A 12,471-nucleotide genomic window follows, 5' to 3' on the forward strand; every position below is an offset into this window, starting at 1 on the left:
TGTGGAGGGCGACCACACATGTTTGAACACTGACCGTGCGCAATGCGCAATGACGTACTCACATGAGCGACTTGTTTGAAAGTTGATTAGTTGTTAATAGTGCAACTGCTAATACGATAGCCCTATATAGGACTCTTCCTCTGTACACAGATATATGCCCCAATTTTCATGGTTTGTAAACTATGTATTTGATGCTTCAATTTTTATGGTTAATACACCATGTTATAAAGATGCGTAAATTTTCATGCTAACCATGATTTATAAATGGTTTATTTTCATGTTCATGGTTTGTTAACCATAAACCTACACACAAACAAATACTAGTGGAATGTAAACCATAAAAAGGATTTTGCAACACTTTCTATGGTTTACATCTAATTGCTATAAACCATAAAAAACATGCCAAACTATTAAAAACTGACAGACGGCGCCCCATAGCCGAGATCCAAACAACCGCTGTTACTTTATCACAGGTAGGCCTTTATACAGCTACACAAGCTGGATTCATAAAATACACAAAAATACATTCAGGTCTTTGTTATTCGTTTCGTAAGTCACATTTAATGATTTCTTTTTCCAGAGCTGACTCAAACAAAATAATCATTACCATAACAGCTAAAACTAAAATTACCGAAAATTACAGTAAGTTATTTTCATGTTTAAAATGACAAAATGACTCAAACAAAATAATCATCACCATAACAGCTAAAACTAAAATTACCGAAAATTACAGTAAGTTAATATATAGTAAGTTAATGTCATGTTTAAAATTAGAAGGCTCTCCCTTAGGAAACGTTGCGGAGACACTCAGATAATAGGGTTTAATGCGTAACGCAGTAAACCGATTTAACACCAGGAAATATGCATAATTATAGTCAGGTTGCACAGTCGGGGCTATAAGCGATTGGGATTGTCAGGGCGCATTCAGACGTGGTTCCATTGTTCTTTTCAACCAACCAAAGCAATGCATTTGGGGAAAGGATGCTTGTCTTTCTGGGAACCGTCATTGAATATTCTGCCACCGAGGATGGAATTAAATAAAGGGAAATCCCTTATATTATTATGAATGGGCGTTTTACCACCGAATTCAGAGTACGGAATAAATTAACTCTTGGCAGAGTTCACTACAACAACAAATCCTTGTGTCTGTGTATATTTATCAGGTGGTAAAGCTTACGATAACTTGTGTTCAATTGTTCAGGGTGAGCAGGGTCCGATATGTTGCACAGAAAATTATTGTCCTGCCTACTAAAATGTAAGAGCGAGACAACGGGGCCAAATTTCATAAAGAAAGCCTGTAAGCACAAAAACTTGCAAAGTATTGCCATGTTTGCTAAGTGCATTGATCCATGCTTAGTCAAGCGTAATGTACAGCCTTGAAATTGGGCCGAGTTGTACAAAATAATAATATTCTTAGGCCGGTTCTTTGTTTCTGATAACTACTTTGTTCTAATGCGTAACCTGTTGAACTACAAGCGTTATAAAAGTGTGCATTTTATAGTAGCCTACGTCCAAACTGAAATACTTTGGAGGAAAGAAGAAAACTCATAGTGTTCTTCATCTACATATACATGTATGTCGGTACTCATCAAAGCCTGTTGGCATCTAGATAAGGAACGGTGTGTGGTGCTTCCAGTAGTGGACACTAACAATACAGATGTTCATTTACATCTCAATACAGGAATATTTTTCCTCCACCTTCAACACACGGGACGGGAGAGCCTCTTCTGCCCCTTCTTGATTGTTGACCTCAGCAACCTTCAGGCCGTCCCCTTCACGGTGAAGGAGCATTATATATTGACGCCCTGCTACAACCTTTGTGTTGGCACAGTCCCAGGACCCGCCAAAGCCCTCCACTCCCTTCAGCAGAAGAGGGAGCTCACTACCAGCACCGTTGGTGTCCTTATAGACGCACATCACACTGAGGTCTGCAGTGTAGGGACCTCTGGCTCCATGGGGACCGGGGTAGACGGCATCGACGTAAGCAACGATGGCGAGATTGACCTCATCCAACTCTATTCGTTCTACGAGGCTCTTGGCGTGCCAGCCTGGGGGAGGCAAGCAGAATCCATAGGCGGTGCTTGTCAAAGTAGTGGCGATCAACACCAGAGAAACAATTGCGTTGGAGATCATTGTTGGTATACCTGTTCATGGAGAAAAACAAAATTTAACGTTCTTTCAAAACATGGTACCTGCCTGCGGCCGGACACCTTTGGTAATTGTCAAAGACCAGTATTCTCACTTGGTGCATCCAACATAGGACTATGCATAACAAAAAAATGAGAAAAGTTGAACTCAATTGGTTGTTAAAGTTGCGAGGGAACAAGAAAACACCCTTGTCGCACGGTTGTGTGCTTTCAGATGGCTTGAATTCGAGACCTTAGCTGAGTTGCATTTTTCCCGGGCTTAAAAACATTTTCCCTGGTATTGCTTTTTAAAGGTGTCATTTATGACAAAGATAGAAATGCAATCAACATCTGTGAGCGAAATAATAATGTGGAAAATGTATAACAGGCGTCTCTAAAGTGCTTTGGATCTAGAAACTTTCTTTAGCATACACGACGTTTAACGTCCGGCCGAAAACGAACAGTATCAAACAAAAAACTATTAAATCAAGTTCTCCAACGTAAAAAAAAAAAAAAACATACACAAAAGATTTTTGGATTTGTTTTCTCGCAAAACTTATGGCAATATCATGCGTGTCGCGCATCTAACACCAACGTGAACGGATAATTAGGGTTGAGCATATGCAAATTTGCACAGCTTTTTACTATAGTAAAAGAAGCCCAGACTAAAATGACATAAGCTGAAACTTTTTCTTTGCATAATTTAATTGAATGGATCTTTCATTTTAATTTTAAGTGTTAACAAACCCTCATGTTTCACAGGGGAGGTACATGTGTGCATAAATGTATATTGAACCATGTTATGTAACCTTTATAAACTAAAAAAAGTAAACTCCAGGGCCTTTCTGGTGGGCAATAATATACAACACTGGTCACATTTGTTATGCTGAATTTGTTTAATTTGTGTGTCTTAATTTCCATATAAATATACCAGTTACAAAAATAACAACGAGTTTAACAAGTATTGATCTGAGCCCCCTTTCGAGTGCAACTTCCATACAAAAAAAAACAAGATTTGATGGATTTTTTTCACTGAGCAGGACAATTTGCCTGTTTGTGGCTCTTTTGTAAACATGAATTTTTATAAAGTCATAGGTTGGTTAGGTGGTCTATAAATAATACTATACAATTATACGCGACTCAAAATACGAGTTTCTTAAAATAAAATAAAAAGCTTGCTACTAATTGGCATAGTAGACTTTCACACTGTAATAAACATGTTTGTAGCCACACACAATAATATTATGTACTGTACACGTACAGGCCTACTTACCACACTACGCTTTCCAGAGGAACTGATGATGTTGTCTGAGCAGATACAAAGTGCAAAGCTGTTGTGTTATAGCAGAACAAATTTCCCCCATATTTATACTTTTTCAGAGTTATTTTTCAATCATAATCGACGTAATGAATACATTTTGGTCACTGACAGGTATTGGGTTTTTTTCAGCGGGCCGCGGGGTTAAGGATTCACTTAGTGTTACGTAACGTGTATTTAGTTACAACAGCATTGTTTACAACATAGCCTTCGAAGTTAATTACAACAGCACAATGTTTGACAACATGACCTTCAAATTTTCAAATAATTGTTATAGCAAATTTATTTAATTTAATGTTTTCTCCATACAGAGTGGCCGATGGGGAAAAACACTTGGGCCTATTAGTTGGGAAAATCATGACTAAACATGACTTTACTATATCCTCTGCGCTGATGGGCAATCTTACCACTGAAGTTAATCGCACCCCATGCAGGGGCCGAATTCACGAAGAGCCAAGAATGAAACTGCAAATTAATCGTAGTTGCTAAAGTAAAGTGTGATGTCACAATACAAAGCACATGGTAAAACTGACAATTTGTATTGCGATGAATTTTATTGCTTTGTGCAATCGAGCCCACAGCTGGAACTTGCGTATCTGGCACTGCAATGGGAAATATAATAATTCTGAAAATGGATCTATGTTTGAAAATAATCCATTTCAAACTAAACCAGGCCTACTTTTCATATGTTTAAACCCTTAAATAATACATAGAGAACTTTGACCTCGTGTCAAAATAGTCATCAGGACTGGAGACAAGGACGATACGCCTGGCTTCTTAAAGGAACACATTGCCTTGGATCGGACGAGTTGGTCAAAACAAAAGCGTTTGTAACCGTTTTTTATAAAATGCATATGGTCGGAAAGATGTTATAAAAGTAGAATACAATGATCCACACAAGTTTGCCTCGAAATTGCGTGGTTTTCCTTCTACTGTGCGAACTAACATGGTCGGCCATTTATGGGAGTCAAAATTTTGACCCCCATAAATGGCCGACGTGTTAGTCGACGAGGTAAAAGGAAAACCACGCAATTTCGAGGCATGTTTGTGTGGATCATTGTATTCTACTTTTACAACATCTTTCTACCCATATGCATTTTATAAAAAACGGTTACAAACGCTTTTCAAAGACCAACTCGACCGATCCAAGGCAACGTGTTCCTTTAAGGTTTATGTAAACACTATCGAATTTCTGTGTGATGTGACACGTGGCACGATGCATGCATGGTCTGATACAATATTACAAATTAAAAGACACTGGACAACTTTGATAATTGTCAAAGGCCATTGTGTCACTTGTACCTCAACATAAAATGCATAAAATAACAAACCTGTGAAAACTGGAACTCAACCGGTCGTCGAAGTTGCGAGATAATAATGAATACCCTTGTCACACGAAGTTGTGTGCTTTCAGATGCTTGATTTCGAGACCTCAAAATCTAATCTGAGGTCTCGAAATCAAATTCAAATATTTTAGTGGAAAATGACTTCTTTCTCTAAAACTACGTTACTTCAAAGGGAGCCGTTGCTCACAATGTTTAGTATAATTTTTTTAAATAATTTTAAATTATGAATAATGTCGGCTAGGCCTATATAAGACGTTTTTAACATCAAACATAAGTAAATTTGTAAAAAGACAATACAAAATAAGAGTAAGAGCTTATTATAATCTTGAAGCGTGAACTATAAACAGTTAGTGATAGCTAATTCTATTTTTAAAGAGTTTCCATTATAATCATACACCACTTTTTTATTTTGACCAAGACATTTCAGGGATACCCGTTGCATTAAAAGTTAGTTCACATTAAATGTTGGTAAATGTTTTACATTTTGGTTTCAATGTTTGTATATTATTGTAAAATTGAAACTAAATAAGCGAAAGTGAGTAAGATATTTTGTAAGGAGATGTTAATAGGCTTACTGTGTACCTTATTATAATGGCATCCACATTATTAAAGACACTGGACACTATTGGTAATTGTCAAAGACCAGTCTTCTCACTGGCTGTATCTCAACATATGCATAAAGTTAATAACGAACCTGTGAAAATTTGAGCTCAATCGGTCATCGAAGTTGTGAGATAATAATGAAAGAAAAAACATCATTGTCACACGACGTTGTGTGCTTTCAGATGTTTGATTTCGAGACCTCAAATTCTAAATCTGAGGTCTTGAAATCAAATTCGTGGAAATTTACTTCTTTCTCGGAAACTACATCACTTCAGAGATTTCTCACAATGTTTTATACTATCAACCTCTTCCCTTTTTACTCGGAGTAACTCGTTACCAAATAAGGTTTTATAATAATAAATATTTTGAGTAATTACCAATAGTGTCCACTACCTTTAAGGACTAAACTTTCCTTCTAACTTTCATCTCAGTAGTTTTGAGTGAGCGGTAATTCGAAAAGCCATACCACCTAATTCCTTCCACATTGGCAATGGCCTCATTGAAGTATCTCCCGTTCAAATTGGAGTCGTAGCAGCTAGCGTACCACCAGGCCCCGTGGTTAACCTCGGCGCAGTTACCACGCGAGAAATCGTTGTCTCGGTCTTTGGTCGTAAATGCATTGTTATTGTGATGCGTTAACGAGTCTCCTGAAAGATAACACACGTAGCCATAGTCAAATACAAGCAAAAGGTAATTGTTGGCAGGAGGTAATTTCAAGACCTTGACACTATTGGTAATTGCCAACGACCGGTCTTATCACTTGGTGTATTTCAATATTATATGCATATTAATAAACCTGCGAAAATTTCAGCTCAATCGGTCGTCGAAGTTGCGAAATAATAATTGGAAAAAGACTTTTTTCATGCAAAGTTGAGTGCTTTCAGCTGCTTGATTTCGAGACCTCAAATTCTAATTCTGAGGTCTCGAAATCAAATTTGTGGAAAATTACTTCTTTCTTGGATAACTATACGTCACTTCAGAGGGAGCCGTTTCTCACAATGTTTTATACTATCATCTACCTCTCCCCATTACTCGTTAAAAAAAACAAAAACAAAAACCGCATTTAAAATTATGTTTGTATTTAAAATGTTCATCATTACAAGCCAAAAAATTGCTATCGAAACAGGATTTACAAGCAAAACAAAAAAATATTTTACGATTTTCTCCTCCAAATTCTTACCTATTGTTCCTCCAGGAGTATTTAACTATAGGAAAAGTGTACAATTTTTTTTTAAATGACCTCATGAAAAGTTGATAAAGGAGTGAAAGAAAAAGAAAAATAGTAGTTTAAAAAAGTGAACTTATCCCAGTGAAACATCTCTAACATGTTTATGGATCCACTGTTGTTATGCATGACAAGTGTTGGTTATTTCTTCTATTGTATACGAACCACTGGCTTAATGAAATGATGTTGCTATTATTTAAAATATTAATGATTCTCAGCCAGCACGAAGTTCCATACTTTGCTGTCTTCCGTGAACTTTTTACCAAAAGCAACAACTTATAAAAGCATGCAACAGGTCGGTCCAGAGCAAAGTTCACCTTTTTTTACCCGGTAATTGTGTATTAGCTACGGAGTCTCCGCTTACACCCGGTTCAGATAGGTGACCCAGAGTCGCGCCGAACCAAAATAGGTTATAGGGACGACTTATAAGTTCGGCTCACGACAAGTCGATGGGAAACCAAGTAAAGGTGCTCAAGGGTCGTTCCGAACCACTGCAACACTTAATCTTTCGGACGTCGAACTTTTCATACACTTTATTCAATAATTTGGTTCGGCATGACTATGGAACGCCTGTCTGACACGGGGGGGGGGGTTACCTGCGTTTCCTGAGAAACCGTCTACTGTCAGCCTGTAGTTGTCGCTCACATTGGCGACGATGACCGAGTCATACACAGCATACCCAGTGACGTCGTCGAAGCCTGTGAGATCTACGCGGAGTTCGTACTCGCCCTGAGTGGTCAGACGGTGCAAGTTGTCGTTACCGAGCCAAAACTCTCCCTCTAGATTCCCAAAGCCCCGGCTGTAGCTGGCAAAGTCCAAATAGAAATCTACACTGCCGTCCTGGCGCCGCTGGAAAACCTATCAAAGGAACGTAGGTTTTTTATACTCGGTCTCCTTCAACTTGATCAAACTCCTTTATATTTAAAGGCAAGAACACTGAAATAAGGTAGTTTTCGAGAAAGAAGTAATTTTCAACGAATTTGATTTCGAGAGCTCAGATTTAGAATTTGAGGTCTCGAAATCAAGCATCTGGAAGCACACAACTGTGTGACTTTTTTCTTCCATTGTTATCTCGCAACTTCGATGACCAATTGAGCTCAAATTTCACAGTTTTTTTTTGGGGGGGGAGCATAAATGTTGAGATAAACCAAGTGAAAAGACTGATCTTTGACAATACCAAAGGTGTTCAGTGTCTCAAAGATGAGTAGACCCCTACTCTTATCCATCCATGTTATCTTACCGTCCATCCACCACCGTCCGTCTCCATATCACAATACACCTCCAAAGCTTCAGCAGAGCCTAGAGGTTGAACCATGTACACGCCACTGCTCGATACACCCCTCGCATGAACCTCGGAACAATCCTTTAAGAGGGTCACTGTACAAGGGTGAAGAAACCAAACTTTTTTCTATTACCTTCTCCAAATCCTATGCAATGGAAGTTCATTGGTGTTACATAGTAATAATACCGAAGTCTTCTAGCGCACGTATATATCTACCAAACAAGGTACTCAAGGCGCTGAGTATATACAAACTTTCAGAAAGATAGGTTATTGAAGTGATGAATTCTGATATCCTGTATAGCACTTTAGGTTTTACAAGGTGCTACGGCGCATTAGCAGCCACAGTCAGGAACACCGGGCGAACCCCTTCTCTTTTCGATAAGTGAATTGGATTCTTTTACACGCGTTTCACAATACATGGGACCAACAGTTTCACGTCCCATCCGAAAGACGAAGCAGCGCTTGTTAGTGTCTTGCTAAAGGACTCAAGTGTCACGGCTGGGGAATCGAACCCACACTCCTGATCAGAAACACAAGAATTTGAACTCGGTGCTCAAGTTAACCGCTCGGCCACGACACTTTCCTTCTTAAAGAATTTTGCCCTCTCGAAACCATTGCACATCAGAGATTCGCAGTCAAATCAATTTACGTTCGTGTTTCATGCAGATGACTGAGAAGGCAACTGACAAACTTTACCTTAAACCGGCCATTCGGCGGACTAATGAAAAGCTTACGTCACTGCCAGTTAATTGTCCATTGAAGTCATTGTATCCAATGAAATCATTGGGTATGTTAAACCAGTGCCTGTTTTAATATCAAGTTAAGCATAAAGAAAGAGACCAGTCTGTTAAACTGCAACTAAAGAAACTCCTATGATCCCCCATATAACGACTACTATTTGTTACCAGATAGGGTCTAACTTGTTTTCAATCTATATAGACTTTGTGACTTTCTCTTTTGTGTAGATAGTTGTCGATATATTTTTTATAATGTTCTTTAATTCTTTACAATAAATTGATACAAAATTTCATTTGTGTCAAAACAAAACGAATAGATAAAATGAACGAATTGGAAGTGATCGAACGCGGTTATGATGACTGTAAAGAAATAAAACTTACTTCTACTATGAAGGAGTTCCACCAACATAGAAACAGATAATTGTAGCTCTTCCACCTGTCGTCTTAAACCTTGTGCCTCAGAGGAGGCCGTTTCTTGATTTCTTAGTACTGTACGAAGTGTTTCCTGGACGGTCGTACAGTTGTAGCCGGTACCGGAGGACGAGTTCACGGGAGAGGAGCGACTGCAAACGGGCGGATTGACCGTGATGTGTGGCCGGCACACACATCGTTCAGTCTCGCTTGTTGTGTATGGCCCAATGCTATGCTGAGTTTGGGATCTTGCTTTCGTAGCAAACAAGGCTATGAAAACCAAGAGGGCAATTTTCATACATGCTGGTTCCATTTTAACGCAAATCGATAACCAATAATGCTGTTTAGCAGGCAATCTCGTACTTTCAGTACAAACAAGACGACTTTAATTTGTGGCGTACCAACAAAACGGTTTGGCCTATAGTGCAAAAACCTATTTTATTTGCACAGAAATATTTTGTTTCTTTGTTAAACATTGGACCAAAACCTACCCCAACAAAGGTTGTTTTTCGATCTATTCATTGCCGTATAAGCATTGTCATTCTATGTACGAGGAAGTATATTGCATTACACTTTGTACACACGGTTAGGTAGCATCCATAATGTTTTTACACTGTATGCTGAACTTATAATGTTATTCGTTTTTTTAACTATACTTTGAATAAAACAGAAACCGAAATGTTTGTTTCATGTAAAAACTCGTAAGTTGTGGCCGATAATCGTATCGTTAGTTGGAGAAGCTCACAGGCGACTTGTGATAACTTACTATGAGAGCATCGTATATCTTGCTTCTTGACGGGCAGTAAGGTTTTGGTTTTGTGTAGAACGCGTCGGTTTCAGAAAAATCAGCACAGCCTCAAGTTGGTAACCAATTTACAATACTGTGTGTCAATCTGTCAAATGTTCATCACATTGATACAGTGAAACGAATCTCTGAAAGATTTTGAGTAGCCCCCCCCCCCCCCCCTTTACAGGTAGTTAAAAGCTAACCCCTGTTCGAGGCATTACTTGTTACAAGAGCAGGCCAACGATTGTTTAGTTTTGGGTTTTCTTCATAATATGCCTACCTTTGTGTGAGAATATTTCTGAGCATTATTAACCAGGGCACATACATTTCAGTTAACATTTCAGTCTTCTCGGGATCACAATGTGACGGCGGATATGCTGAGGGACCTCACGCACGAGAACGGGACTTAATCAAGTTAGTTTACCCGCACTCCGGCCCTTCGATCTCCGTCGGGAAAACGGCGCACAGCTATCCGCAAAATGTTGTTACGTTATTATGTGCCTATATACGTACGTGTCCCTCCCTCCGCGCCTGCCTAAAATTTAAACTGTTTTTTTTTGTTTCGGCACTGGAAACTCAATGATTGTTTTTAGCAGTAAACATAGATTCCTTTCTTTACTTTTGGAATTTTGTTCTGAGCAAGTCCATAATGTTCATAATAGTGTGCCTAATTCTACCCTGCTGGCTAATGAGTCCTATAAAAGAGAGACCACTGATTCTCTCTGTAGCCAGCAAGGGAAGCACCAAATTGGGCAGACCGCCATTTTGAGTCTTGAAAAAACAACGTACGTGGCCTCCTGGAAATTCAAAAGTAGCGGGAATTTCGTTTGTCAACATGACATGCGTGATCTATTTCGGGAAGCCTCTTCCTGCGAATCAGCATGACCAATAAGGGCATTTCTCATGTCAGTATGCAGATGAGCGAAACAAATCAAAATCGTTGCCAACGCTTGACCGATGGCGTGACCAATGTTGGATTTCTTTCCACTGACCATTTATTAAAAATTAAAAATCTTAAGTATTGGTCTTACGGGATGGGGTGGGATTGGGGCCCTAAACTTGTAGTTCAAGTATTATGTGGTTGCCAAAGCATTCCTTGGGTAGGGTAGTGGTGGACACTTTCATCTTAAGTAGTGTCTTGCCCGGAGGTGGGATTGGGTGGGATGGGTTGGGGAGGAGGGGTGTGTCCCCTATATAGCTAGCGTTGGACACTTTCGGAACAGAAAAAACAATAAAAGTTAACAGATTTACAAATAACTTACAGGGTTTACAGGAGGTAATGGTGAAAGACTTCTCTTGAAATATTATTCCATGAAATGCTTTACTTTTGAGAAAACAATAAAAACAATTATCAATTCTCGACATCAAAAATTACGGATTTATTTTAAACACATGTCATGACACGGCGAAACGTGCGGAAACAATGGGTTTTCCCGTTATTTTCTCCCGACTCCGATGACCGATTGAGTCTAAGTTGTTTTGCGATTGCTTTGCGAAAGACATAGGCCTATCCATCTACTAACTGTTTGAGCATAAAATCCACAACTAATAAGACACAACTATGAACAGCCTTGAGGGTAAAAGGTAGGCCTACATTGCTTTAAAATGAAATTACAAGGGAAGACAAATAAAACTCTTTTAAAGTCTCTAAAAATATATTTGTATTTTGAGTGATATAACGAAATCTTTCGATAGAGCCTTAGCAATGAGCTTTTTTTCTCTGGCCAATCCGCTGCGCGTAAAAACAGAAACATCTTGAAGCGTTTCATGGTAGCTTTAAAGGGTTTATCCAGTATTATGAATGATAAATTAAAATTTCAAATATAATATCTTACAATAGGGCCCTCGCAATGAGCTTCTTCTTTGGCCAATCTGCCGCGCATAAAAAAAAATATTTAAGCGTTTTTTTGGCTGAATGACGTCAATGCAAAAGGTTTATGCAAAATCTCAACTTTGAAATTAAAAGATCATGAAAGAATGAATGCATAAAAAAAAATTATTCATGCCGTTTATTATCACCCCCTTTTACTCACCTCCTGGTCAAACAAAAACCAGTGAGCAAGTGTACACAGAAATTAAATGTAAAAGAAATGGTATGGGGTACAAATAATGTAAGATTTTTAAAGACCGTCCCCCTCACTTTTCAGTAGCGATCGACGTCCTTGGAAGGAAGGCACTAAATACTAAACTCCACAGCGGTTCGGCCCATCGGAGAATACCCGAGCGAGAATGACCTCATGACGTCATTTTGCATATGCTTGCATCTTTTAGACATGAAAATATTAACAACATGTCCTAGTGGTTAGTCCACTCTTATGTAACAACTCCCCAAACCCGCTGCTACAAATGTACTTTAATATAGAGGTCTGAAGCAGTACTGATCGTTTAGACATGAAAATATTAACAACCAGGTCCTAGTGGTTAGTCCACTCTTATGTAACAACTCCCCAAACCTGCTGCTACAAATGTACTTGAATAAAGAGGTCTGAAGCAGTGCTTGCATCTTTTAAACATGAAAATATAAACCACCAGGTCCCAGTGGTTAGTCCACTCTTATGTAACAACTCCCCAAACCTGCTGCTACAATTGTACTTGAATAAAGAGGTCTGAAGCAGTGCTTGCAGCTTTTAAACATG

General features: G+C 38.8%; 2 protein-coding genes across 2 annotated transcripts; both read right to left on the reverse strand.

Annotated features, from left to right (window-relative positions):
* Positions 1–130: 130 nt before the first annotated feature.
* Positions 131–2,136, reverse strand: LOC139954540 (uncharacterized). The gene has a single exon (XM_071954387.1). It carries the CDS (start codon positions 2,131–2,133, stop codon positions 1,666–1,668), a length of 468 nt encoding a protein of 155 aa, XP_071810488.1. The 5' UTR covers positions 2,134–2,136; the 3' UTR covers positions 131–1,665.
* A 2,400-nt stretch (positions 2,137–4,536) lies between these two features.
* Positions 4,537–9,484, reverse strand: LOC139954276 (ficolin-1-like). The gene is made up of 4 exons (XM_071954007.1): positions 9,019–9,484; positions 7,859–7,995; positions 7,215–7,476; positions 4,537–6,040 (listed from the first exon to the last, which is right to left on the reverse strand). The coding sequence occupies exons 1-4, from the start codon at positions 9,359–9,361 to the stop codon at positions 5,796–5,798; spliced, it is 987 nt and encodes a 328-aa protein (XP_071810108.1). The 5' UTR covers positions 9,362–9,484; the 3' UTR covers positions 4,537–5,795.
* Positions 9,485–12,471: the final 2,987 nt, after the last annotated feature.

The sequence above is a fragment of the Asterias amurensis genome, chromosome 2 (genome assembly GCF_032118995.1).
Source record: "Asterias amurensis chromosome 2, ASM3211899v1".
Lineage (NCBI taxonomy): Eukaryota > Metazoa > Echinodermata > Asteroidea > Forcipulatida > Asteriidae > Asterias > Asterias amurensis.